This window comes from Rhinoderma darwinii, chromosome 2 (genome assembly GCF_050947455.1).
Source record: "Rhinoderma darwinii isolate aRhiDar2 chromosome 2, aRhiDar2.hap1, whole genome shotgun sequence".
In the NCBI taxonomy this organism is placed as follows: Eukaryota; Metazoa; Chordata; class Amphibia; order Anura; family Rhinodermatidae; genus Rhinoderma; species Rhinoderma darwinii.
This window is the reverse complement of record NC_134688.1, coordinates 208,799,506-208,826,565: the sequence shown is the minus strand read 5'-3', so window position 1 is coordinate 208,826,565 and position 27,060 is coordinate 208,799,506. Positions and strand designations below refer to the sequence as shown.

General features: G+C 41.3%; 1 protein-coding gene across 2 annotated transcripts in view; it reads right to left on the bottom strand.

The window, feature by feature from the left end:
* Positions 1 to 126: 126 nt before the first annotated feature.
* Positions 127 to 27,060, bottom strand: part of NXPE3 (neurexophilin and PC-esterase domain family member 3) — a 42,877-nt gene continuing 15,943 nt past the window's right edge. The window contains exons 2-6 of one of the 2 annotated variants that reach the window (XM_075852801.1): positions 16,934 to 17,134; positions 12,061 to 12,812; positions 11,683 to 11,756; positions 8,401 to 8,601; positions 127 to 3,413 (exon numbers count right to left, since the gene is read on the bottom strand). In XM_075852801.1, coding sequence (XP_075708916.1) covers positions 2,869 to 3,413; positions 8,401 to 8,601; positions 11,683 to 11,756; positions 12,061 to 12,812; positions 16,934 to 17,026 — 1,665 coding nt within the window. In that variant the 5' untranslated portion in view covers positions 17,027 to 17,134 and the 3' untranslated portion in view covers positions 127 to 2,868. The remainder of the gene's footprint in view (positions 3,414 to 8,400; positions 8,602 to 11,682; positions 11,757 to 12,060; positions 12,813 to 16,933; positions 17,135 to 27,060) is intronic. The other variant, XM_075852802.1, reaches the window with a different exon arrangement.

Here is a 27,060-nt window from a genome sequence, read left to right as displayed (position 1 = left end):
ACTTACCCGGCCGAGTTTGAGACCCCTGCTTTAATGACTCTATAAAATAACTAATAATAGTAATAATAATAATAAAAAAGACAAAAAAAACAAAAACAGAAAAATACAAAAACACTTTATTGACTTTTATCCCTTGAGACAGATCTAAAAACTTACACTGAAAATGTTGCACAAAACGGGTTGATAAATAAATGTAGAAAAGAAAAATCATCCACCATCATGGAAAATATATTTCAAATTTTTTTGAATGACTTGTTCAATAATACAATATTTTCTTTTAATGAAGCTTGGTGCATACAAAAAGATTGTTCTAACCCAATAACACGACATAACAATTTCTTACTTGTTATACACAATGTCCCATATTCCCCATTCTTAATGTCATTTTTCTCTAAAAGACGTATGAAAAAAAAAAATCACATGAGTGGTGCATGGGGGGGGGGGGCACATGTATTTGAAGTACAATATATTGGCGTACACCTGCCAAAAATTACTAGTCGGTGGGACATAGAACTTTTCAATTAAGGGCAGCAGTAAAGTGCAAAATGAAAATAAATGCTCCAGGAAATCTGGCAGGTATGTGTGAACATTTACTTCACATGTGAACCTTTAAAAGCAACTTTCTACAATGTACACTACTTCTATCATTAGCTGGCCAACAGAATTTTTTTTGCGTGCCCTTTAGGCATGAGACACACGTCTGTGCCATTTTTAGCTATGCCCACTAACACAAAACTATTGGCCAAGTATAAAACAGGGAAACAATTATTTCTATGTGATCGATACAAATGACACATATATATGCTCCCTTTTTCTGTGCCATTTCTTCTCAAAAATAAAATAATTTTTTAAATAAAACTAATCCCCATAGGCCCCATGCACACGAAAGTGCTTTTGCGGCCGCCATTCCCCCGAAAATCCTCGGGAGAATTGCGGCCCCATCCATTCCTATGGGGCCATGTACACGACCGTAATTTTCACGGTCCGTGCATGGCCCGGGAGCCCGGACCACAGAAAGAACGGGCATGTCTTATTACGGCTGTGTTCTGCGGTCCAGGCTCATTGAAAATAATGGCCGCGGCCATGTGCATGGCCTGCGATTTGCGGGCGGCTCGCAGCTGACAGTCCGCTGCTGGCCGACCCGAAAATCACGGCGGTGCACATGGCTACGGTCGTGTGTGAGGCCTAAATATTACATTGAAACACATAAAATACTAAGGAATTCACATATATTCTGTTCAATAAATATGAAGTTTAACAATACTATTAACAAATTTATTCATGCGTTTTCTAACACCTGATCCAATCTACTTTGGAAGTATGCAACTCTTAGGGCTTATTCAGACGAACGGGATATACGTCCGTGCGAAAAGCGTGATTCGCGCAACAGCTGTCAAAAGGATGACTGAAAATAGAAAAGCACCACGTGCTTTTCTGTTTACAAGCATCCAAATGGAGTGTCATAATGATGGCGGCTGCGCAAAAAGCACGCAGTCGCGCATCATATGCTGCTGCCACATGGAGCTGTTAAGTGCCTTTTGCGCAGGCAAAACGCCGCATTTCTTGCGTGCGCAAAAGGCACACGCTCGTGTGAATCCAGCCTTAGGGTATGTTCACATACAACAGGTTTGTCGCAGAAATCTCTTCAACTGAAAATCCATTTCATATACTCTAAATGTAGAAAATACAGCAAACGCACAGCAAGCCCTCACTTAAAGGGGTTGTCTCAGAACGACAACCCATTCATATGCCCTATTATGACATATGGACATTATAGAGGAAGACGTCTCCCGCTCTGGTGCAGTTGGCACAAATGCATTACATGGATTGCAGGGGAAATGTATGCCTAGACGCGGCTTCCCCCAGCAATAACAGCTAATCGTGTGGGGGGGGGGGGGCAGTAAGAGAAGCCGGCTTCATTTTATAAAGAGGTTGCCCTCGTGAGACAATCATTTTAATATCCTACTTTCCTTTGATCCGGTGATGGCACATATTCCAATAAACACTGTAAGAAATTAGTAAAGAATGTTTCCATATGTGCCCCATTCCCCATTCTTTTCACAAACCTGCCACTGGCTGTAAAGCAACTCCCAGTAGCAGGAGCCCTACCCCAATCGGTCAGCAATAAGAGACCAGGCACGCAAAGAACCTCCCTCTTAGCTAAACCTCACCTCATCAACCATCTGCCAGTAGGAAATGGAAGGTATAAGGAGGAAAACAAGATATCTAAGGAGTTTCAGAAGCATACAGAAACTCCTGCAGTCTACTACTTGCAAACATACTTTTATCATTAATATCTATGTTTGGGCACATTTTCAAACATGTTTTAAAGAACAATTCTACCATTAGTGCAACTAGGCCAAACGAAAGGTAAAAAATTCAAAATGCTTTGAAAAAAATGAGTCAACAACAGGACTTTAGAGACAGTATTCTTGTGTCAGGATATCACTTCTCGCCCCATCTGTACAAGTTAGGGCACTCTCAAAAACGTTAAAGCACAAGATTATACATTATTACGGATTCTAGAGAGAAGTCAAAAGCTAAAAAACAGCAAACAGACTAGAAGAGTGTTCTATATCAGAGGTCTGCACCCTTCTTTATATGCATAAAATCCATTTATCTTTTATAATGATAAACAAGCTAGGTCTTTTTTTATTTTATTTTTTATTAATTATAGGAGCCACAAAGAGAGACTGCTCCAAGAAACAAACCAGTGCAAATGAGTAGATAGCAGTCAGAACTACATAACAACGTAGCTATATAAAAATGCTTGAAAATAAACAAATTAATCAGATTATTCTGAGGGTTTCCCATTCCTAGGTGCAAGATAACTTATTTCCAGAAACAAAACCTAAAAGAACCTGATACTCAATTGGGACAAATAAATGACAAAAACTCATCTATCTGATTCTTTATAATAATACGGTTTGGGTGTAACGCATGTGGCAGATAGTGTGCAAGTGACATCTCCCAAGCATCCACAATTTTAATATGAAGTCCAGAAAACATAGACCTCATTACAGTGTCTAGCTGCAGAGAATACCAGTCACTGTTGAAGAGGCTCACTTCAGGTCCAAGCTCTTGGACATTGGCAGAGCGAATGATAACAGCCGTGGTTGGACTGCGCTCCAGTAATCGAAGAAGAGCCGCTCGTATGTTCCGAAGGCGTCTTATGTACACCTCCACTGGAAAGGTGCTAAAGTGAGACCAGATGGTTATGGCTACAACAGTGTTCTTTCCTCCCACTATACCATCCAATTCATTGGCAATATAACGCAGTTCATTGCTTGACACGGTTGAGAAGCGAATAGGTGGCCCATGACAGCGGAATTTCAGCATTATATTATGGTCGACATCAACAGACAAGAATGGACCAACATTCTTAGGGCTTCCCAGGTCAAATGGCTTTAGCTCTAAAATAGAAGAATAAATGAATCATTTAAATCCCAATTATTTATAAAACTATGGAATTAAATCATCAACACCTAAATAACACAGCTATAAAGTAAGTTGCTAAAATATATATTATTTTTAACAAGTGACTTCCAACACAGGATACCATCGTCTCAAGTTAGCGCATCACATTTTTGCCCTATTGGGATAGATTCACACACAGCGGATTTTGTTGCAGAAATTTCTGAAAATTAGTTCCATTCAACTAAATTTTAGGTCGTAAGGATATGTTTTATAAAAAAAAAAAAATACAAACACTTGCAAGTGTATTCGTATTGTTGTTTATGTGTGCTCAATTTTGTCTTGCAAATTGTGCGATTGTTAACCAATCGTTAAGTTTGCTGCCGCATTGCACTTTAAGGCCCTGTTCACGATGAGTCTTTTGCCATGGAAACCGGGGCAAAAACTGGCCAAAATTGCCTCCTGTTGATTTCAATAGGAGGTGGAGGCGTTTTTTGAGACGCCCTATCTTGAGACGTTTTCCGCCTCAAAAGTCCCATTGAAAACTCAATGGGAGACAGCAAAAACCGCTCGCGGTGATTCCCTTTGTCGGTTGAGGAAATAGGTAAAAAAAAGCCTCAAAAAACCGCGCCCAAAAATGTGTGTGGTGCAAAACCACTTAAAAAAATTCAGAGCTGATTTTTCCAGGCAACATTTTCTGCCTGCAAAAAACTCCATGTGACCATACCCTAAGGGTACGAACACACACAGCGTAAACACTGCAGATTTTCCGTAATGGATTAATTGCGGAAAATCTGCAGCATTTTACAGTAGCAGCAGTGTGGGTGAGATTTCAACAAATCTCGTCCCCACACTGCGCAAAAAACGCAGCCGAAAAAAACGCACATAAATTGATCTGCGAAGCGGATTCTTCAAGCGCAGCATGTCAATTAATGCTGCGGAATCTAAGCTCTTCTGTTGTGGGTTTTCAAATTGAATTCAATGGGGTGCTTAAACCCGCAAAAAAGTGGTGTGTGCGGCGATATTTGCGGCGGAATCACAGCGATTCTGCCTCAAAAAAGGGAAGGGAAAAAAATATATAAAGTTATACTTAACCTAGAGTTCCCTGCTTCTCCAGTTCGGCCTCCCTGGATGACGTAGCAGGGCACGTGACCGCTGCAGCTAATCACAGGCTGCAGCGGTCACCTGGCCTGCAACATCATCCAGGGAGGTCGGAGCAGACATCAAAGGAGGGAGGGGGTAAGTATGTGCGATAATTTACGCAGTGGAATTTACGCCAGGAAAAAACGCACCACAGTGTGGTGCGGGATTTCGGACGGCATTCCCTGCAGTGTTCAGGGCGGAATACGCTCCGCAGCTTGACGCAGTGTATCCGCCCTCAATACTATGTGTGTGTTCGTACCCTAACTTTGGTCAGAACTGAGTTTTCTGGTCTGTTCTTGACATTGTCCGCATACGTTAAAAAATTAAAAAAAAAAAAAAAACACTTTACATGGCCGACATACAGTCACATGAAAAAGTAAGGACACCTTATGTCGAATATTTGCAATTTATAAATGGGAAATCTAGAGGAAAGTTGTATATCTTTTCATTAACCCCATCGCGCCACAACCTTTTTTGTTTATTTCCTTTTAGTTTTTTCTTACTCGCCATAACAAGTTTTTTATTTTTCCGTCGACATAGCCATATGAGGACTTTTTTTTTGTGGGATGAGTTGTAGTTTTTAATGAAACCATTGTAATGTACCATATAAAGTACTAATAAACATTAAAAAAAAAATAAAAAAATTGTGGAATGGAAAAAAAAACCAGCAATTCATACATTGTTTTTTGGGTTTCACTTTTACAGTGACCCCGTGTGGTAAAAATGACATGTTGACTTAATTCTGCAGGACAATACTTTACTAATTTTACAAAATAAAAAAATATTGTTTTGTATCTCCATTTTCCGAGACCAATAACTTTTTTTTTTCTGCCAATGGAGCTGTGTGAGGGCTTGATTTTTTTGTCGGGGAAAGCTGCAGTTATTAGTAATTAGTAATGTGGTACACAAGACTTTTTGATTACTTTTTATTTAATTTCTTTTGGGATGCAAGGTGACCAAAAAAACCCCAGTAGTTCTGGCAGTATTATAGGAAAAAAGGCAGTTGGTTTTTGTTTGTTTTTTAACTTAGAACTTATTTTTATACTTTTCTACAACATTTTTGTTGATTTTTTTGTAACTTTTTTTTTTTTTGTTCCACTAGGGGACTTGAAGACCTGCAACACCGATATCTATAACTAATACATTACAATACGTAGTGTAGTGTATTGGAGCTTTCAGTGTGACACTGACAGCAAGCCCATCAGGACCTGGTAGAGGCGGGTCCTCATAGGCTTCTGTACTTGGCAGAACCGGGGACCATTGTCAGGCCAACCATTGGCAACCCCAGCGATCGCGTTGTGGTGTTTGCCGATCTGATACAAGCCCCCCTAAATGCGACGATCGCTATTGACCGCTACATTTAAGGGGTTAATTGCAGAGATCACCATCGTTAGCTGGCGACAATTGATCTCCCGGTTCACGGTAGCTATCTGGTTAGTTCAGTAACTCGTGCAGTAGGGGTTAATTTTTTTTTTCTGTATTCATACAAACTTTATTAAAGTACTTTTTCCTTTTTTTTGTCTCACTAGGGAACTCGAACATGCAATCGCTAAATCACTTGCACGGTACACTGCAATACCTATGTATTGCAGTATATTTTGCATTTTGCAGGCTTATTAGAAGGAGGGCTCAGTGGAAGGACCAACCTGGCAGACCTGGGGGCCTTCATTAGGCCTCTGACTGCCATGACAATCCATCTGCACCATGCAATCGAGTGGCTCTGATGGGGTGACAAAGGGTTTAGATGGCGCGGTTGCTATTGCCATTCAAGCGAGAGGTCAGCTGCAATATACAGTTCACACCTGCTCTGTATGGAGCCGGCTCAGCTTGTAAGCCCGCTTCATACTCTATTCCCCCGACCAATGACGTACATGTACTGTACGTCAAATGTCGGGAAGGGGTTAAAAAAGTTGTCTCACAACGACAACCCCTGTTCATATGCCCGAATAGGGCAAATGGATGTCGTATGTGCCAGAATGGAGAGCCGTTACGTGAATGGTCGCCATGTAATGCTACATTTGTGTGGCTGGCCATGGGTACCCCTGCCAGGGAGCAGAGAAGCCAGACGTGGCAATCAGCTGATTGCTAGGACGACTTTTTATTATTTTATTTTTAAGAAAACACTAATGTATCTTTTTTCTTTAGTGTCCACTTCTTGGTCTGGCTCAAAAAATTAGCCAAAAACAGCATAAAAAAATGCATGCGTGACACTGCCATTATTATGCGTTTTTCATAGTGTCTATAGTCGCGTTTTTGTGGTGCGTTTCCAGGTGTTACATTAAGTCTATAGTAAAATATCAAAACCTCAACTTAAAAGTAGGAAGACCTTTTCTTTTTAGTACATTTAAAAAACATCTTCCAACACCTAAACAGAGTCAATAAAAGGTATGTAAGGAAGATTAACCTGTTAGTGACGACCAATACGCCTTTTCACGGCGGCCACTAACAGGCTTTATTCTGATGCATACTCCTTTTCACTGCGCTGCATCAGAATAAATCTGCGGCGCCGGGAGCAGTTAAAACTCCGTTCTCAGCGACCAGAGCTAGCTGAGAACTTGGGGTATCACTGCTCGAATGGGCGTATCGAAATCCGCTCGTTTAACACCTTAGATGCGGCGCTCTATAGCGTGTACCGCATCTAAGTGGTTTTGGAGAGGGAGGGAGCTCCCTCACTCACTCCACCGGCACCCTGCTATGAAATCGCAGGCTGCCAGTGTCTTCTAAAGGTCTGCCTGTAGTGGATGCCTGCTGGTAACTCTCCGTTGTAAACGGACAGGCAGTAATACACTGTGATACAGAAGTATTGCTGTGTATTATAAAAGTGGGACTAGTAAAATAAATGTAAAAAAAGTGTAATAAAGAAGTGAAAAACACAAGAAAAAAAACAAACACCTTTTCCCCTTACAAAATGCTTTATTATGATACATATTTGGTATCGCCGTATCCTTAACGACCCCAACTATAAAGTTATTATGTTATTTAACCCGCTCGGCGAACGCTGTAAAAAAATTAAATGACATTTTTTGTTCACCCTGCCTTTAAAAAAAGTGATGAAATAGTCACATGTACTCCAAAATGGTACCAATAGAAACTACAAGTCGTGCCGCAAAAAAAAAAAGCCCTCATACAGCTGCATCGGTGGCAAAATAAAAAGTTATGGCTCTTCAAATATGGAGACAATTTTGAAAAAAAAAGCGTTTTTACTGCGTAAAAGTAGTAAAACATAAGAAAACTATATAAATTTGGTATTGTCGCAATCGTAACAACCCGCTGAATACAGTTCTTATGTTATTTATACCAAACGGTAAACGGTGTAAATTAAAGACGCAAAAAAAAAAAAAAAAAAGAGTGGCAACGTTTTTTTCCCCATTATGCGGCAAAAAAAAATGGTGCATTAAAAATACAACTTGTCTCGCAAAAAACAAGCTCTTGGAATGCGACATTGGAAAAACGTAAAAAATAGCTTGGTCATCAAGGTTTAAAATAGGCTGGTCACTAAGGGGTTAACTAAATCTGAAAGCCTAAGAACTATACAGGATAGACATACATAGATGTATCAGATGTGCATCTAATAGCTCTGGCACACGACCGAGATCGGACCGTGAAAAACGGACGGATTTCCCGGCACGACCACGCTACAGATGACCGTAACTGCTGGCATCATATACATTTATGATTCTAGGGGTCTCTGCCTCCCCACGGAACTGCTGTTCCATACTGTATCATTTTGTTCAGTACGAAACAGCAGTTCTTTAAATGGTTATGTCTTATAAAGAAGGGATATATGAAGAACAAACGGCTCTAATAATAAAATAGTAAGAAATGCTGATACAATGCGTTCACCTGGCACAACATCTGTGAGATATTCAAACCACTGCCTTATTGTAGAGTCTCCAAACAAATGAACCACCTTCCCTTGTAAACAATCAGTGATGTCAGAAGGCATGTCGAACTGCCATAGTATGGATCTCCCTGACATCCATTGATCTCTATAATAATAACCTGATGAGAGCAACTTAGAGCTGTGAAGAAGATGATATTTATCTAAAAAATAAAAAGAATAAAAATGAATAAAACAATTAATATCATAAATTTGATATATGATCAGTGACATACATACTTCATCTGCAATTTGACACTAAAATGACTTTCATTGCTGGGAAATATCAATATTATAATTTATGGGTTATTCCCATCCAAAAAGGTCATGGCATATGGCTAGAGTAATCTTGCAAATGAAGGGGCTTGCAGGGCTGTTTTAACGCTGCAGCCCCCCTTCACTCTTTTTCCTGCATAGTGGCGGTCCAGGCTGTACCACACCTTAAAGGCTATGTACACCTTTGAATACATGCTTTTGTGTTGTTTTTTTTTAAAATCAAAATGTGTATCAATGTGTTTGGTGCAACTTTCGAATTACCTTTTATTAAAAAATATTTTTACTTTTTGAGATACAGCTGCGCTGAAACCTGTATTCTTCAGGTCCGCGGGACTGACGGGCTCAGTGTCAGCCAGTAGGTTAAGGATCACATCTAAGTTCATAACATAGATGTGATCGATAACAGGTGGATACTGCGTGGCAGAGACACGCAGGACCCACTGAACCCATCAGTCCCGCTGACCTGACGGATTCAGGTCTCAGCGCTAGATACAGCTGCTCGGTATACAGGATACAAAGCAGCTGTATCTCAAAAAGTAAAAGTAATTTTCAATAAAAAGTAATTAGAAAGTTGCACCAAACACACTAATACACATTTTTATCAAAAGAACAGAAAACAAAAACACGTTGTACATAGCCTTTAAGGTGTGGTACATTGTACCAGCTGCTGTAGAACCTTTATGAGAAGAAAATTGGTACGTTTCCTGCAGCAGCCTTGAGTTGACCTCTTGTCAGGTTTATAAACATGTTACTCATTACTTGTGATGTCCTTGGTTACCGGACAACCAATAATAACTGGTATTTCTTATCCCACGCGGTTTGTCAACTTGATTTTGCAGACTTTTGAATGGCAAGTCTAGCTAGTCTTGAAGCAATACTTCACCCATCCCCATACCTCTACATAGCTAAACAAGTGTGCGGTTTAAAACTCCAGGACAGCTGGATGACAAGACCTACATACATTTTCAAAGGTGCACAAAGCACCCACCCCATCTGATGTATGACATTGTTAGAAAAGAACGAGGAAAACATTAGCTGAGAGGTTCCAAAGCTTTGAGATGTGTATTATAAGTTATGGTACACTACCCGGCTACTGCTATTATCTAGCTAGAATATGGAAACCAAAAGCTACAATCATTAGGACGAGCAGAGGCGCAGCTAGGTTCTCCAGCACCCGGGGCAAAGATTCAGATTGGCGTCCCCCCACCCCAACTTCTTTCCCAACATCTCCTTCACCCTTGCCATGTTTGTGGTGTCTTTTTTTTTTTTTCAAAATTGTTTTAATGTAACTCGAGCATAAAACCATTTCTACATTTTACAAGCAATATAGTTATATAAGGGAGTTACCATAACAATAAGTTAATAAATTAAAGACGCCACACACAGCCCCCTTGTAGATAGCGCCCCACCCCCTTGTAGATAGCGCCACATACAGCCCCCTTGTAGACAGCGCCACACACAGCCCCTTTGTAGATAGCGCCACACACAGCCCCCTTGTAGATAGCGCCACACAGTCTCCTTGTAGATAGCGCCACACACAGCCCCCTGTAGATGGCGCCACACACAGCCCCCTGTAGATAGCGCCACACACAGCCCCCTGTAGATAGTGCCCCTCACTTGTAGTTAACACCACACAACCCCCAAGTTGTAGATAGGGCCACACACAGCCCCCCTTGTAGATAGGGCCACACACAGCCCCCCTTGTAGATAGCTCCACACACAGCCCCCCTTGTAGATAGCACCACACACAGCCCCCTTGTAGACATTGCACACAGCGCTCCCTTGTACATAGTGCCATACTGCCCCCCCTTCTACTTTGTGCCACACAACCCCCCCCCCTGTACATAGTGCCACACAACCCCCTCCCCCCTTGTACTTTGTGCCACATACACACCCCCCATTGTAATTAGTGCCACACTGCCGCCAGAGCGGAGAACGGTAGCGGTAGCCTTCTGACTGGGGCCGGTGCCAGCCTGGGAGTGGACCTGTCCAGTCACCTGACCTGAGTCACCTGACCTCATGTCACTGACGTGCTGCGGTCAGATGACAGGTCAGGTGACTAGACTGTTCCACTACCGGGCCGGCACCGACCCCAGTCAGAACGCCGCCGCAAGAACTCCTCCTAAGGGTATGTTCACATGGCAGCCTCCGTTACGGCTGAAATTATGGAGCTGTTTTCAGGAGAAAACAGGTCCGGAATTTCAGACGTAATGGCATGTGCTGGCGGTTTTTTGCAGCGTCCATTACGGACGTAATCAGAGCTGTTTTTCCATGGAATGATAGGCACTTCTTTGACGCGGACGTCTTTTTTACGTAAAAAAAATGACCGTCGGCACAGAACATCGTAAAGCCCATTCAAATGAATGGGCAGATGTTTGCCGACGCTTTGGTGCCGTATTTTTGGACGTAATTCGAAGTTAAAACGCCTGAATTACGTCTGTAAATAGGGTGTGTGAACCCAGCCTAACGCTGATCGCTGCTGCAGCCGTCCAGCATACAGGGTGCCTGTCGGCAGCGATCAGCTGTTTTGATACGGCTGCTCTGCAGTGCCCCCCCTTCCCTACCTCCGAATTGTACCCAGGGGCACATGCCCCGCCTGCCCCCCTAGCTACGCCCCTGAGGGCGAGGACCCTGGACCTTCAACATAGAATGAATGATGCTCCAGATAACTGCATTGAACCATTTGCCTGCAATAGTTTTAAAGACAGATTAAGATTGTAATTGTTTTAACCCAGGAAAATATTCTTTCGATTTTATGCCCAATGGGGAGATGTATATAATTCTAGTGCGGAGGAAAAAGAACCAGTTATCCATAGCAACCAACCAAATTGCTTTTTTCATTTTCTAATCTACCTTAGAAAAATGAAAACTGCAATCTGATTGAATGTTGTGGATGAGGCCCATTATTTGTTGTTGAATACAGATAAAATTAGAAATTGGTGAGGTAAATACGTTCTGGAAAGAATTACCTTTCACTTTCCAAGGATGCACGGTCACGGTGTCAGGGCCACTTGCCAGGATGGGTACTTTTATGTTCACACCACTTCAAAAAAACACAAACAAACAAAAAACGAGAACACAAAATTAAGGTTTTTGTAGCCAAGAGAATTAGCACGGCTTCATTTTTCAGCATCTGCAGGTAGAAAGAAATAATGGAATGGAATAGTTTGGTTGGTTCATTCATTGGCTAGATTTGAAGAACTTTACAATACGTCACTTCAGCATCAGGACTTATCAACCCACACAAACATTTGTCTAGATATTTTTGGGTTGCAATTGGTGCCATTTTTAGCAGAACTGTCGGACTTTTACAGTAAAAACAGTAATTCACCCCGAATACAGAATACCTTTGAAAGAACATGTTATCATGGAAAGTCAAAAGATTTTTCATGTAGCCTCCTTTAGCATGATTTACTCGACTTGAGCAAGATAACTTGTCTGGCTTGTAGCAGAACCACGGTTCTCCAGTCTGAAGGTCGGTGTAATTGCATATTGGTTGCTTCTTAGGCAGACAAACATTGCACATTGTGGTTTCAGAAAAGTCACCTGAACGGAACAGACTTTTGAAGTAAACTCGGTCTGGTCTGTCTTCACGTAATCGGTGAAGGATTCGAATCCCTTCACTTGGGTGAACCAGAATCACCGAAACAGTCACCCTACCAGGCCAAAGTAATGAAAAGTACACACTATAAAATCCATTCTGATGGTCCAAGACCTTTCCCACCGCACCAGCTTTTAATAACGGAGAATGGATTTTTGCTTGCAAATAGTCTCCTCCATAGTGCTTTGGATTCCCTTCAAAGTCATGCATTCTTACTAGCACTTCTAATACGTCCCCCACCTTAAATGACGACTGAGACTGTAAAATGACAAAATGACTATGAGCCGCATCTGTACTTTTCATAAACTCAATCTTGTCAAGTGGTGGGCCAGGCCATTCCAGAATATTCAGTAAAGATTTCTGTTCTTCATACTCGGATTTGGACAGAATTTGATACCGATAATCACAATGTTTCCTGTTCACTGGTGATAGAGAATGAGCTGGATCACTGTGTACTTCTGTCCATTCTGGCTCCAGGCCCATCCTATGATTTAAATGCTGCCGAGGAAAATATGTAAAAATATATAAAATTAATAAAAGCAAATCAATAATATTTTCTCTGTGTTTACTGCAGATTTCAAGTAAAGAAAAATAAGTCTGACACATGATTTACTTTATCAATTCAACTAGATGTGAGCATTTTTCGCCCAATGACGACAACTGTAGTGAAGTTCTGCCTAGCTTTATGTGGAGATTATGGAGATGGCTGTACTTGTTGTCACTGCTTCTACAACTGTCAAATTTAAAATTAATCTCTGCCAAGTGATCTCTATTTACTACAATCAGTAAACACAAATAATTGAAGACTATTCAAGTCCTTTGCAAAATCATGGCAAAAAACATAATTTGGCTGTATTGTTTGAATAGACCCAATAAGTCAGCATATAGTAGAGATACATTTGGCAGCAATTACAGTCAGTATGCAAAGGTCTCCATTAGCTTTGACATGTGAACACTGCAGTTAACAAAGCGGACAGGTTGCATAGGGAGCAGACCAGAAATGAATTGCAATTTTCATGTACCGCCACAAAGTCCAGGTTTGATTGAAGTTTGCCCTTTCTAGCCATTCCTATTTAGTTTTGACTTTATATTGGAGTCCACTATCTGGCTGGAAAATAAATGGAGTTGAGTTCTATTGCAGCAGGTTGTCCACTAATCGTTCCATGTATTTTTATGCATTCATTTAACTTAAAATTTCCTAAAGCTCCCCCAAAGCATAATTCTGCATCCCCCACGCTTCACTTGTTTTGGAGCGTATGGTGTCTATATTATGTCACACGGAGGTTTTATGGCCATAAAGCTTGATTTTTGATCATTCCAGTGGACAAGGAGAGGAAAACTCTCTGGCTTCTGAACCTTCATAGAAACTGGCAGCGCACATCAGACTAGATTTTATTGTTCTTATCAGCAGTTGGTCCTCCCTAATATAGGACAATCAGGGCTCATTCACACGTGGCAGATTTTCTGCTGAAATTTCTGCAACTGAAAATCAGTTCTATGCACCTGAATGTGGAGGTTTCACAAAAATGTCTGCAACAAATCTGCTGAGGGTGAAATTAACCTTGCAGCCCTAAATTCTACAAACTACTGACTGTTTTACTGATGATTTAAGAGTGTTATAGCAATAAAAGTATTATTTCCTGTTATTTCATTTTTCATAACTTTAATTATAGGGGTTGTATGAGATAAGAAAAAGGGCTCTGCCCTTTTACTTGAAAGAAGAGAGTGCTGCATTTTGTGGGGGGAAAACAAAGCAGCGCTTTTTTGTAATCTCATACAATCCCAATAATGTAGATCACTTCATAGAGACTTGATGTTACTTTGACATTAAAGGGGTATTCTAGTCCTAAGAAATTGATGCCCTATCCTCAGGATAGGCCATCAATACCTAATCCATGGGGGTCCGACTCCCGGCACCCCCGCTAGTCAGCGGTTTTGAAGGGGCTGGAGCACTTGTATAATATTATACAATAGTATAATATTGCTTTTAGTATGTCATTAAAATAAATTGTATTTATTTGTGTTTTTGTGTTGTACTTTTTATTTTTTTCTTTCTTTTACTTCTCTATGGGGCTGCTATTTTTTTTTTCATCTCTGTATGTGTCGATTAACGACACATACAGAGATGGAATACGGCAGCTACAGTGCATAGGAGTCAATGAACGGGAGCCGTTCCATTGATTCTGCTCTCTGGCTCTGTACTGCGCAGACGCAGGTCAGAGTCACACAGCAGAGCAGCTGTTTGCAGGGAGATAGCAGGCGCCATACTGAAGACCAGCTGCACTGCAGATAAGGTGTGTGTCGCTGTCTGTCCCACTCTGACAGTCCACCGCTCTCGTGACCCCCGACGGCCCCCCTTGTATGAAGGACACATGATGCAACTGTACTGGGAAAGCCCCGAACGATAAATCTCTCTAGTTGTGCTGAGACTGTTTGGGGATGTGACTAATGAACCTCTCAGTCTCAGCACAACTGGAGAGATTTACCGTTCAGGGGTCTGGGAAAGCTGGGTGACCACCATTATCCCTCCTGCTGGAGTGTGAGAGGTTCATTAGTCACATCACCATTACCCCCTCCTACTGGAGTGTGTTTGGTGGTCACCCAGCTTTCCCAGATCCCTGAACGGTAAATCTCTCTAGTTGTGCTGAGACTGAGAGGTTCATTAGTCACATCCCCAAACACACTCCAGTAGGAGGGGGTAATGGTGGTCACCCAGCTTTCCCAGAAGCAGATATAACCAGGAAAGGGATGCATGGACGGGCTGAGGGTGCACAGGGTTTTTGGTGATCCCCCTCTGTCATGTGATCGGACCTAGGTTACCGGTTCTGATGCAGACGGGGTTCATGTGACTATAAATCTGTCCATATCAAGAGACACTGCACTCAGGGCAAGCCCTGCCCTCATGCCGTAGTTGTGTGGTTCTGTCTGCAGTGATGGCGCTGGGTGGCTCTGACACCCGCCTCCCCCGTTGGGTCATCTCAGGACAGGAGGGGGTGTCTGGATTGGAGACACAGCGCCGCACCTGTCCTCAGGTTGTGTCTGGGATTGCAGTTCACCTCCATTGAAGTGAATAGGACAGAGCTGTAAATACCACACACGACCTGAGGACAGGTGCGGCGCCATGTTTTCCTGGACGACCCCTGTAAGACTTTTCGTGTGTGTGTGTGTGTGTGTCATAGCGGAGTGTGCACGGGCGCCGCTGATACTTCATAGCCGCTTATCAGTGCCCCCCCCCCCCACACACACCCAAATCCCCCAAACACGCAAAATCAAGTGTAATCAAACATTTTTTTTTAATGTGCTTTTTGCCACGTAAAATGTGCAAAAAAAAAAAACGTGTCAAATACACGGCGTGTGAACCAGTCAACTGAAAAGTCATTCACTTCACTTTCATCATTCTAAGGGTATGTTCACACGCAGTGTTTTCAGCTGAAAAATCGGAAGCAGAATGCCTACAAGCATCTGCCCATTGGTTTCAATGGGAAATACGGCGTTCTGTTCAGACAGGGCGTTTTTTACGTGGTCGTTTTCCAAAACCGGCACGTAAAAAGACGCCCACCAAAATGAAGTGCACATCACTTCTTGGGACGTTTTTGGAGCCGTTTTTAATTGACTTTATAGAAAAACAGCTCCAAAAACGGCCGTAAAAAACGTGAGTTTGATTAAAAAATGGCTGAAAATCAGGAGCTGTTTTCCCTTTGTTTAGTGAGCGTGTGAACATACCCTTAGCCTTTTGGTGTGTCCTATAACTTCTGCCAGATGCAGAATCACACCCAAAATGGCTGCCGTACACTGCTTAGCAATTTGAAGACACCTTTTCCTGGCTTGTGGGAGGGGGGGGGTGAGATTCCCTCCCACATTTACGGCAGCTGTGAGTCAGGTTGCTTTGCCTTATTCACCTTGCTGTAATTCTGGGAAGTTCTCCCCCTGGTGGCCAACATAGGAAAACATGTCAAATTATTATTTAATTTTTAATACTTTCCACCATATGGAAGAAAAAAAAAAATACAGCAAAAAACTTAAAAAATATACTAGCAATAAGTAACGACACTTATAAAAAAAAAAAGGTTTAATTCACGACACATTCCCTTTAAAGAGTCTTCTTATATTGATCAGTGTGAGAAAACCCTCATTAATTTCACAGCGTTTAAATGTTGTTACACAAAAAATAAATAAAAGTCCTGGGGATGGGGTGCGAGGACTTTTTATATACACCGTATGTAAGTACACCAAATGTCAAGAAATATAAAGCCCATGTTTCAGGTATAAATTTTAAAGGTGTTGTATGCTTTTTTGGGTTTTAAACTGATCCCAGTGTGTCCCACTGATGGTTCCCCCAGCGATCCTCTTTAATCTGTGGGATATCTGGCAGCATGTTCAGATCCCCTGCAATGCCATTACAAGGGAAATTAAACATTACACAGTTCCCACTGAAATCATGGGCTGTCCATATAATTCAAGGACGTGCTGAGTCCTCCAGAGCAAGGAGGGCCATGAATGGGGGACCCAACATTATTAAGTTAGAATTTCCAAATAAAGAATTTAAATATGGGTTTTCTAGACTAGACAACCCCTTTAATTCTCAAACCAAAAGCACAAAGACAAACTTTCCATCTTACCTCTACCAGATTGATGTTACTAACCAACACCAGCACCACCAACAGGAAGATGAGAACAAAGCATATCTGGAACCTGTAGAAGGTGCACCACATTTTTTTGTAGATACTCCAACATCCATATTATATTCCTGGGTGAGTATGGCCTGGCTCAATTGTGATAGTTTAGCTCTTCTGGACATGTTCTTCTAATGCCATTTTTCTCTAAAAAATAAAATAGGTATAAATATTACTTTATGGTAAATTCTAAAACATTCAGCTTAGGACTAGGCGATTAATCAAATTAATTAGATTAATTCCTCCTATCAACGCGCCGCGATTTTGACTCTTTCAAACTAGTAAAGTCGAATTCAGCCCTGTACCCCTCATGATGGCCTTAGGATAGGTCATCAATATCAGATCGTGGGGGGGGGTGGGGGTCGAACTCCTGGCACCCCCAGATCAGCTGATTGATGGGGATAGGGCGTTTGTCACCGCCATCTTTTCTTAGTTTACAGGCACAGTGCGGTACATATCTGGCTAGCATTGCACTTCCAGTCCCAATGGGACTGAGCAGCAATTCCAGGCACAGCTGCTACAGAAGTGTATGGTGCTGTGCCTGATAAAAACTGAAGAGGCGGTGGCGAAAATGCCTTGGCCCCTTTAGTCAGCAGATCAGTGAGGGTGCTGGGAGTCGGACCCCCATTGATACATGGATGGTCTATTCTAATGGATAGGCCATCGATAAGAAAATGCCCAGACAACCCCTTTAATCCCAGTACACATTCCCTCTCTATGGTCAGTTTGGATCACTACTATATTTTAAGAATGTGAAAATGTCAGAATAATACTAGAGGCAATGATTTTAGCATTTTTTTCATTCATCACATTCCCAGTGGCTGAGAAGTTTACATACACCAAGTTGACTGTGCCCTTAACCCCTTAATACTGAAGGTATTTTAAACCTTAATGACCGAGCAATTTTTTAAATTTTCCATCGTCGCATTCAAAGATCTATAACTTTTTTATTTTTGCGTTGACATAGCTGTATAAGGGCTTTTTTTTTTGCGAGACAAGTTGTATTTTATAAATCACACCATTTTGGGGTACATAGAATTTATTGATTAACTTTTTAATAACTTTTTTAGTTGGGTACTGGGAAAAAAACTGAAAATTCGCCCTTTTTTTTGCATCTTAATTTTACACCGTTTACTGTGTGGTATAAATAAAATAATAATTTTATTCAGCGGGTCGTTACGATTGTGGCGTAGGGGACTAGGGGACCCTAGGGGACTAGGGGACTTAACTGTGCAAACTTTTGATCGCTATTATAATACACTGCAATACTTCTGTATTGCAGTGTATTATTGCCGGTCAGTGTAAGACTGACAGGCACCTGTTAGGTCATGCCTCTGGCATGGCCTAACAGGCAATTACTAAAGGCAGACCTGGGGGCCTTTGTTAGGCCCCCAGGTTGCCACAGAACCCATCAGCACCCCGCGATGAATGCCGGGATGCCAGTGGGATAAGAGAGGGAGACCCCTCCCTCTAAAATCACTCAGATGCGGCGCTCGCTCTTGAGCGCCGCATCTGAGGGGTTAAATATGATCGGAGACCACTGCTAGTGGTCTCCAATCGTTGCCCTGAAGCCCGAGGCTGTTACTAACAGCCCGGGCTTTAGCAGCACCCCGCACAATGCGGGGAAAGTTCTTCTGAAGAATGTCGATGTGAAGGGCCAGAGGGGAACTTTCCTGGAATTTCAAGAGGTGGTTATCAAGAACCTAATCTTTAGGGACCAAGAAGAGGGAGCACCCAGTACTTCTGGAAGAGAGGCCACACGCATCTTACCAGGGCAACACTTTCAAGAAGTTCCCCAAACTGGCAAGAAGGGAAAAAGTCAAAAGAGGTGCAAAGTCTGCTATAAGAGGGGGATAAGGAAGAACACAATATGTCAATTTGACACGTGTCCCGAAAAACCAGGGCTCTGTATGAAAGAATGTTTTAAAATGTATCATACATCCGTTGATTTTTAATCTACCCCAGTTTTACTTACCCTGATGCACTCCGCACAGCTTATCCCACTCATCTTTCCCTTCTGAGCCCTGCCGTGTGCCCAGGCAGCTGTTATCAGCCACATGTAGGATATTGCCATACCCGGGATAACCTACATTATAGTTTATGGGGTGTATGTCTCCTGTGGCACACGCTGGGCACAATATATCTGACACTGAATTGGCATATATGTATAGAAAATTGCAAATCTCACTCTGCACCATCTGATTCACATTATCTTTTACACAATACATGTGGGGTCAAAATGCTCACTACACCTCTAGATGAATGCCTTAAGGGGTGTAGTTTTGAAAATGGGGTCACTTCTCTGGGTTTTCAACTGTGCTGGTACCTCAGGGGCTTCTGCCAAATGGTGATCCTTTCCTTCTGAGCCCTCCCATGGGCCCAAACGGCCGTTTATCACAACAAATGGGGTATTGCCGCACTCAGGACTAATTGGGCAACAAAATGGGGTATTTTATTCCTTGTGAAAAATAGAAATGTTGAGCCAAAACGACATCTTATTTGAAAAAAAATTAATTTTTTTTAAATTCACAGCCCAATTCAAATAAATTCTGTGAAAAAACTGTGGGGTCTAAATGAATTCCTTGAGATGTCTAGTTTCCAAAATAGGGTCACTTTTGGTGGGTTTCCATTGCTTTGATACCTCTGGGGCTCTGCAAATGCGACATAGCACCCGAAAACCAATCCAGCAAAATCTGGACTCCAACAAACACATAGCGCTCCTTCCCATCTGGGCCCTCCCATGGGCCCAAACGGCAGTTTATCACCATAAATGGGGTATTACCGCACTCAGGATAAATTGGGCAACAAAATGGTTTTTTTTATCCCTTCTGAAAAGAAGACATTTTGAGGCAAAACGACATCTTATTGGAAAAAGTAATTTTTTTAAAAATAAACAGCCCAACTCAAATACGTGCTGTGAAAAAAATTGTGGAGTCAAAATGGTAACAACAACCATAAATGAATTCCTTGAGGGGTGTAGTTTCAAAAATGGGGTCACTTTTGGGGGATTCCTACTGTTTTGGCACCTCAACATCTCTTCAAACCTGGCATGCTGTCTAAAATATATTCTAATAAAAAAGAGGCTCCAAAATGCACTAGGTCCTTCTTTGCTTCTGGGGCTTGTGTTTTAGTCCACGAGCACAATAGAGCCACATGTGGGACATTCCTAAAAGCTGCAGAATCTGGACAATACATATTTAGTAGTGTTTTTCTAGTAAAACCTTCTGTGTTACAGTAAAAAATGGAATAAAATTCAGCAAGAAAAAGGAAATTTGCAAATTTCACCTCCATTTTGCTTTAATTCCTGTGAAATGCTTAAAGGGTTAAAAAAAACAACTTTCTAAATGCTGTTTTGAATACTCTGAGGGGTCTAGTTTTTAAAATGGGGGGGTTTATGGGGGTTTCTAATACTTAGGCCCCTCAAAGCCACTTCAGAACTGAACAGGTACCTTAAAAAAAAAGCTTTTGAAATTTTAATAAAAATATGAGAAATTGCTGTTTTATGTTAACCCCTTCAGGACTGAGCCTGTTTTGGCCTTCAGGACGAAGCCGATTTTTCAAATCTGACATGTGTCACTTTATGTGGTAATAACTCCGGAATGCTTTTACCTATCCAAGCGATTCTGAGATTGTTTTCTCGTGACATATTGTACTTTATGTTAGTGAAAAAATTTGGTTGATAAATTCAATATTTATTTGTAAAAAACACCAAGATTTGGAGAAAATTTGCAAAAATTAGCATTTTTCTCAATTTAAATGTATCTGCTTGTGAAACAGATAGTAATACCACACAAAATAGTCACTAGTTAACATCACCCATATGTCTACTTTATGTTTGCATCGTTTTTTGAACATTGTTTTATTTTTCTAGGACGTTACAAGACTTAGAACTTTAGCAGCGATTTCTCATATTTTCAAGAAAATTTCAAAAGGTGATTTTTACAAGGACCAGTTCAGTTCTGAAGTGGCTTTGAAGACCTTATATATTAGAAAGTCCCCATAAATCACCCCATTTTGAAAACTGGACCCCTCAAAGTATTCAAAACAGCATTCAGAAAGTGTATTAACCCTTTAGGCGTTTCACAGGAATTAAAGCAAAGTAGAGGTGAAAGTTACAAATTTCATTTTTTTTTTACAAAATTCATTTGTAATAATTTTTTTTCTATACCACAGGAGGTTTTACCCGAGAAATTTAACTTATTTTTTATTGCCCAGATTCTGCAGTTTTTAGAAATACCCCACATGTGGCCCTAGTGCGGTCATGGACTGAAACACCGGCCTCAGAAGCAAAGGAGCACCTAGTGGATTTTGGGGCCTCCTTTTTTTTAGCATATATTTTAGGTACCATGTCAGGTTTGAAGAGGTCTTGTGGGGCCAAAACAATAAAGACCCCCAAAAGTGACCTCATTTTGGAAACTACACCCCTCAGGGAATTTATCTAGGGGTATAATTAGCATTTTGAACCCACAGTTTTTTTTGCTAAATTTATTTGAATTAGTTTGTGAAGGTGAAAATCTACTTTTTTTCTGAAAAAACGTAGAAATTTGTAATTTTTTCAAGGAATAAAAGAGAAAAAACACCCCAACATATGTAAAGCAATTTCTCCTGATTATAGCAATACCCCATATGTGGTAATAAACTGCTGTTTGGACCCACAGCAGGACTCAGAAGGGAAGGAGCACCATTTGGATTTTGAAATTCTGATTTTGCTGGTATAGTTTTCAGTGCCATGTCGCGTTTGAATTGCACTGGAGGGAACAAAATAGTGGAATCCCCCGGAAAGTGACCCCATTTTGGAAACTACACTCATCAAGGAATTTTTCTAGGGGTAAAGTTAGCATTTTGACCACACGGTTGTTTTGCTGAATTCATTGGAATTATTCTGTAAAGGTAAAAATCGACTTTTTTTCTGAAAAAAGGTAGCCATTTTTAATTTTTACAAGGAATAAAGGCGAAAAAGCACCCAAACATTTCTAAAACCACTTCTCCCGATTACGTAAATACGCCATATGTGGTAATAAAGTGCTGTTTGGACCCACAGCGGGGCTTAGAAGGCAAGGAGCGCTATTTGGCTTTGGGAGCTCAAATTTAGCTGAAATGGTTTTTGGGTGCCATGTCGCATTTGCAAAGCCCCTGAGAGGCCAAAACAGTGGAAACCCACCAAAAGTGGAAATTACAACACTTAAAGAATCTATCTAGGGGTATAGTGGGCATTTAGACCCCACAAGTCTTTTGCAGGATTTATTAGAATTGGGCCATGAAAATGAATATCAACATTTCTTCCACTAAAATGTTGCATTTTTTTCAATTTCACAAAGGATAAAGGGGGTAAAAGCTGCCCAACATTTGTAAAGCAATTTCTCCCGAGTACGGCAATACCCCACGTGTGGTCATAAATAGTTTTTCATTAGAAAGTAATTAACCCTTTCTGGACTGATCCATTTTTTTCTTTTCATTTTTAGTTTTTTCCTCCCCGCGTTCGAAGAGCCACAACTTTTTTATTTTTCAGTCAATAGAGCGGTAAGAGGGCTTATTTATTGAGGGACGAGCGGTCGTTTTTATTGGTACCATTTTTTGGTACATACAACTGTTTGAGCACTTTTTATTACATTTTTAGCTAGAGCGAAGGTGACCAAAAAAACAGCGATTTTGCCGTTTTAAATTCTTTATTTTTCACGTGAGACGCTCCATACATCACCCCCCACACTAAGACATGCTATGTTGTGGTGCGCGAAGGGGTTAATGCGCAGCGCATGGTGCGGAGTGAAAATTACAATTTTCCACTCATATGCCACTTTAGTGCACTATATGTTATGCCCAGTTTGTGCCACTGAAGACAAATACCTCATAAAATATTAACCGGGTTCTCCCGGGTATGGCGATGCCATATCTGTGGACGTAAACTGGTGTTTGGGCACGCTGCAGGGCTCAGAAGGGAGGGAGCGTCATTTGGCTTTTGGGGCGCAGATGTAGCTTGGTAGTTGTTCTGTTTGGGGTTTTACTGGTGTTTCAGTTTGTAATGTGGGGGCATATGTAATCTGTGCGGGGTACATCAGGGTACATGTTATCTGTGCGGGGTACATCAGGGTACATGTTATCTGTGCGGAGTACATCAGGGTACATGTTATCTGTGCGGGGTACATCAGGGTATAATAAGAGGGTATAATAATGCAGTAAATAAATAATAATCCGCAGATATGTGACCGGTGTCGCACTGGTAAATGGCGCCCAATCTTATCTGCTTTTGGAACACTCCGCACATTTTGCATCGCCATATTCTGAGAGCCAGAACGGTTTTATTTTTTCTCCACCGGAGCTGTGTGAGGGTTTATTCTTTGCGGGACAATCTGTAGTTTTCATTGGTACCATTTTGGGGTACCAGAAATTTTTTTGATCACGTTTTATTCCATTTTTTGGCAAGCAAGGTGACCAAAAACCATCAATTCTGACAATGTTTTTTATTCGTTTTTTTATGGCCTTCACCCTGGGCTATAAATGACCATTATACTTTATTCTGCGGGTCGATACGATTACAGCGATACCAGATGTATATAATTTTGTTATGTTTTGCAGCGTTTGTGCAATAAAATCACTTATTTATAAAATAAATACATTTTTGTGTCACCCTATTCTGAGAGCCATAACGTTTTTATTTTTCAGTCAAAAAAGCGATGTAAGGGCTTGTTTTTTGCGGGACGGGATGTAGTTTGTATTGGTACCATTTTGGCGTACGTGCGACTTTTTGATCACTTTTTATTGTATATTTTGGGAGGGTTGGTAACCAAAAAATTGTGATTCGGGCACTGTTTTTTGTTTATTTTTTTTGCGGTGTTCACCGTGCTGGAAAAATAATATTACAGTTTTATAGTTGGGGTCGTTACGAACGCGGCGATACCAAATATGTGTACTTTTTTTAACGTGTTAATTTTTTTCCTATAATAAAAGACTTATTATAGGAAAAAAAGCATTCTTTGTTTATGTCACTTCTAACTTTTATTTTTACACTTTTTAAAAACATTTTTATTATCTTTTTTTTACTTTTTTTACTTGTCCCACTAGGGGACACTTAGACTGGCAGCTCTGATCGCTGCTGGAACACATTACACTACACACGTAGTGTAATGTGTTCTAACTGTCATTGTGACGTGACAGTCACACTGACAGGAAGCATCGGAGGACGGCCGGGGGCTGATCCTCCGAGGCTTCCGTACATGGCAACCCGGAGGTCATTGTCTGGCCTCTGGTTGCCATGATAAGGATCGCCAGCCCCCGCAAATACATGTGGGGGGCTGCCGATCCGCTGTAAACCTCTTCGATGTGGTGATCGCAATCGACCACCGCATCGAAGGGGTTAATTGCCGATTTCAGCGGCGACAGGCCGCTGATCGGCAACGGGGAGAGCAGGGCTGACACCCTGCACAGTTAACCGCCGCTGCGGTGTAGCGCCGCGCGGCGGTTAACTGTTAAAGCGCGGACGTAACTGTACGCCAAGGTGCGCAAAGTTACTGCTCACCTGGACGTACAGTTACGTCCAGGTGCGGGAAGGGGTTAAGCCTTGTAATGTCCAAGAAAAATAAAAGAATGTTCAAAAAATGATGCAAATCTAAAGTACACATATGGGAAATGTTAATTAGTAACTGTTTTGTGTGGTATAACCATCTGCCTTACAAGCAGATGCATTTAAATTCAGAAAAATGAAATTTTTTCAACATTTTCTTAAAATTGTGCAATTTTTCACAAATAAACCCTGAATATATCGACCAAATTTTACCACTAAGATAAAGCCCAATGTGTCACGAGAAAACAATCTCAGAATCGCTTGGATAGGTTTAAGTATTCCGAAGTTCTTACCACATAAAGTGAAATATGTCCGATTTCAAAAATGGGCTCTGAGCCTTAGGGTGGATTCACACGAACGTGATTTTCGTCCGTGCAGCCCGCGTGGTTTTCACACGGGTCGCACGGACCAATACAAGTCTATGGGGCAGTGCAGACAGTCCGTGAGTTTTGCGCAGAGTGAGTCCGCTGCGTAAAACTCACGACATGTTCTATACTTAGGCGTTTTTCGTGCATCACGCACCCATTGAAGTCAATAGGTGCGTGAAAATCACGCATGCCCCACGGAAGCACTTCTGTGGTACAAGCGTTAATCACGCAACAGCATAAAAGAATGAATGTAAACAGAAAAGCACCACGTGCTTTTCTGTATCCAAACGGAGTGTCATAATGATGGCGGCTGCGCGAAAAGCACGCAACCGCGCATCCGTATGAACAGGACACACTGAGCTGTCACGCGCGCAAAACGCAGCGTTTTTGTGCGCGCGCAAAACGCTCACGTTCATCTGAATCCGCCCTTAAGGCCAAAACAAGGCTGCATCCTTAACCCCTTCAGGACCCAGCCTGTTTTGGCCTTCAGGACACAGACGATTTATTCAAATCTGACATGTATTACTTTATGTGGTAATAACGTTGGAATGCTTTTACCTATCCAAGCAATTCCGAGATTGTTTTCTCGTGACATGTTGTACTTTATGTTAGGGGAAAAATTTGGTCGATAATTTCAGCTTATAAAACAGATAGTAATACCATACAAAATAGTTACTAGTTAACATTTCCCATATGTCTACTTTATGTTTGCATCGTTTTTTGAACGTCCTTTTATTTTTCTAGGACGTTAAAAAGGCTTAGAACTTTAGCAGCAATTTCTCATATTTTAAAGGAAAATTTCCAAAGGCCATTTTTTCAGGGACCAGTTCAGTTCTGAAGTGGCTTTGAGGGCCTTATATATTAGAAAATCCGCCAAAATTCATCCCATTTTGAAAACTGCACCCCTCAAGGTATTCGAATCAGCATTCACAAAGTCTTTTAACCCTTTAGGCGTTTCACAGGAATTAAAAGCAAAGTAGAGGCGAAATTTACAAAGTTTATTTTTTTTGCCGAAATTCATTTCTAATAAAACTTGTAACACAGAAGGTTTTGCCAGAGAAATGCAACTCAATATTTATTGCCCATATTCTGCAGTTCTTAGAAATATGTGGCCCTAGTGTGGTAATAGACTGAAACACAGGCCTCAGAAGCAAAGGAGAACCCAGTGTATTTTGGGCCTCCTTTTTTTTAGAATATATTTTAGGCAACTTGTCAGGTTTGAAGAGGTCTTGTGGTGCCAAAACAGTGGTAACACCCCAAAAGTTACCCCATATTGGAAACTAAACCCCTGAAGGAATTTATCTAGGGGTATAGTTAGCATTTTGACCACACAGGTTTTTCGCTAAATTTATTAGAATTTATTAGAATTAGTCTGTAAAAATGAAAATCTACTTTTTTTCTGAAAAAACAGACATTTTTAATATTTACAAGGAATAATAAAGAAAATGCACCCCAACATTTGTAAAGCAATGTTTCCCGATTACAGCGATATCCCATATGTGGTAATAAACTGCTGATTGGACCCACAGCAGGGCTCAGAATGGAAGGAGCGTAATTTGGATTTTGGAGCACAGATTTTGCTGGATTGGTTTTCGGTGCCATGTCGCGTTTGCAACGCCCTGGAGGGACCAAAACAGGGAAAACCCCCCAAAAGCAACCCCATTTTGGAAACTACACCTCTCAATGAATTTAACTAGGGGTATAGTTAGCATTTTGACCTCACAGGTTTTTTGCAGAATTTAGTGGAATTAGGCAGTGAAAATGAAAATCTACTTTTTTTCTGAAAAAGCATAGAAATGTTATATTTTTACAAGGAATAAAGGAAAAAAAGAACCCCAACATTTGTAAAGCATTTTCTCCTGATTACGGCAATACCCCATATGTGGTAATAAACGGCAGATTGGACCCATGGCAGCGCTCAGAAGGAAAGGAGCGCCATTTGGATTTTGGAGCATGGATTTTGCTGGATTGTTTTTCGGTGCCATGCCACGTTTGCAATGCCCTGGGGAGGGACCAAAACAGTGGAAACCCCCCAAGTAACCCCATTTTGGAAACATTCCTCAAGGAATTTTTCAGGGGTATAGTGAGCATTTAGACCCCATGGGTCTCTTGCAGAATTTATTCGAATTAGGCCGTGAAAATAAATA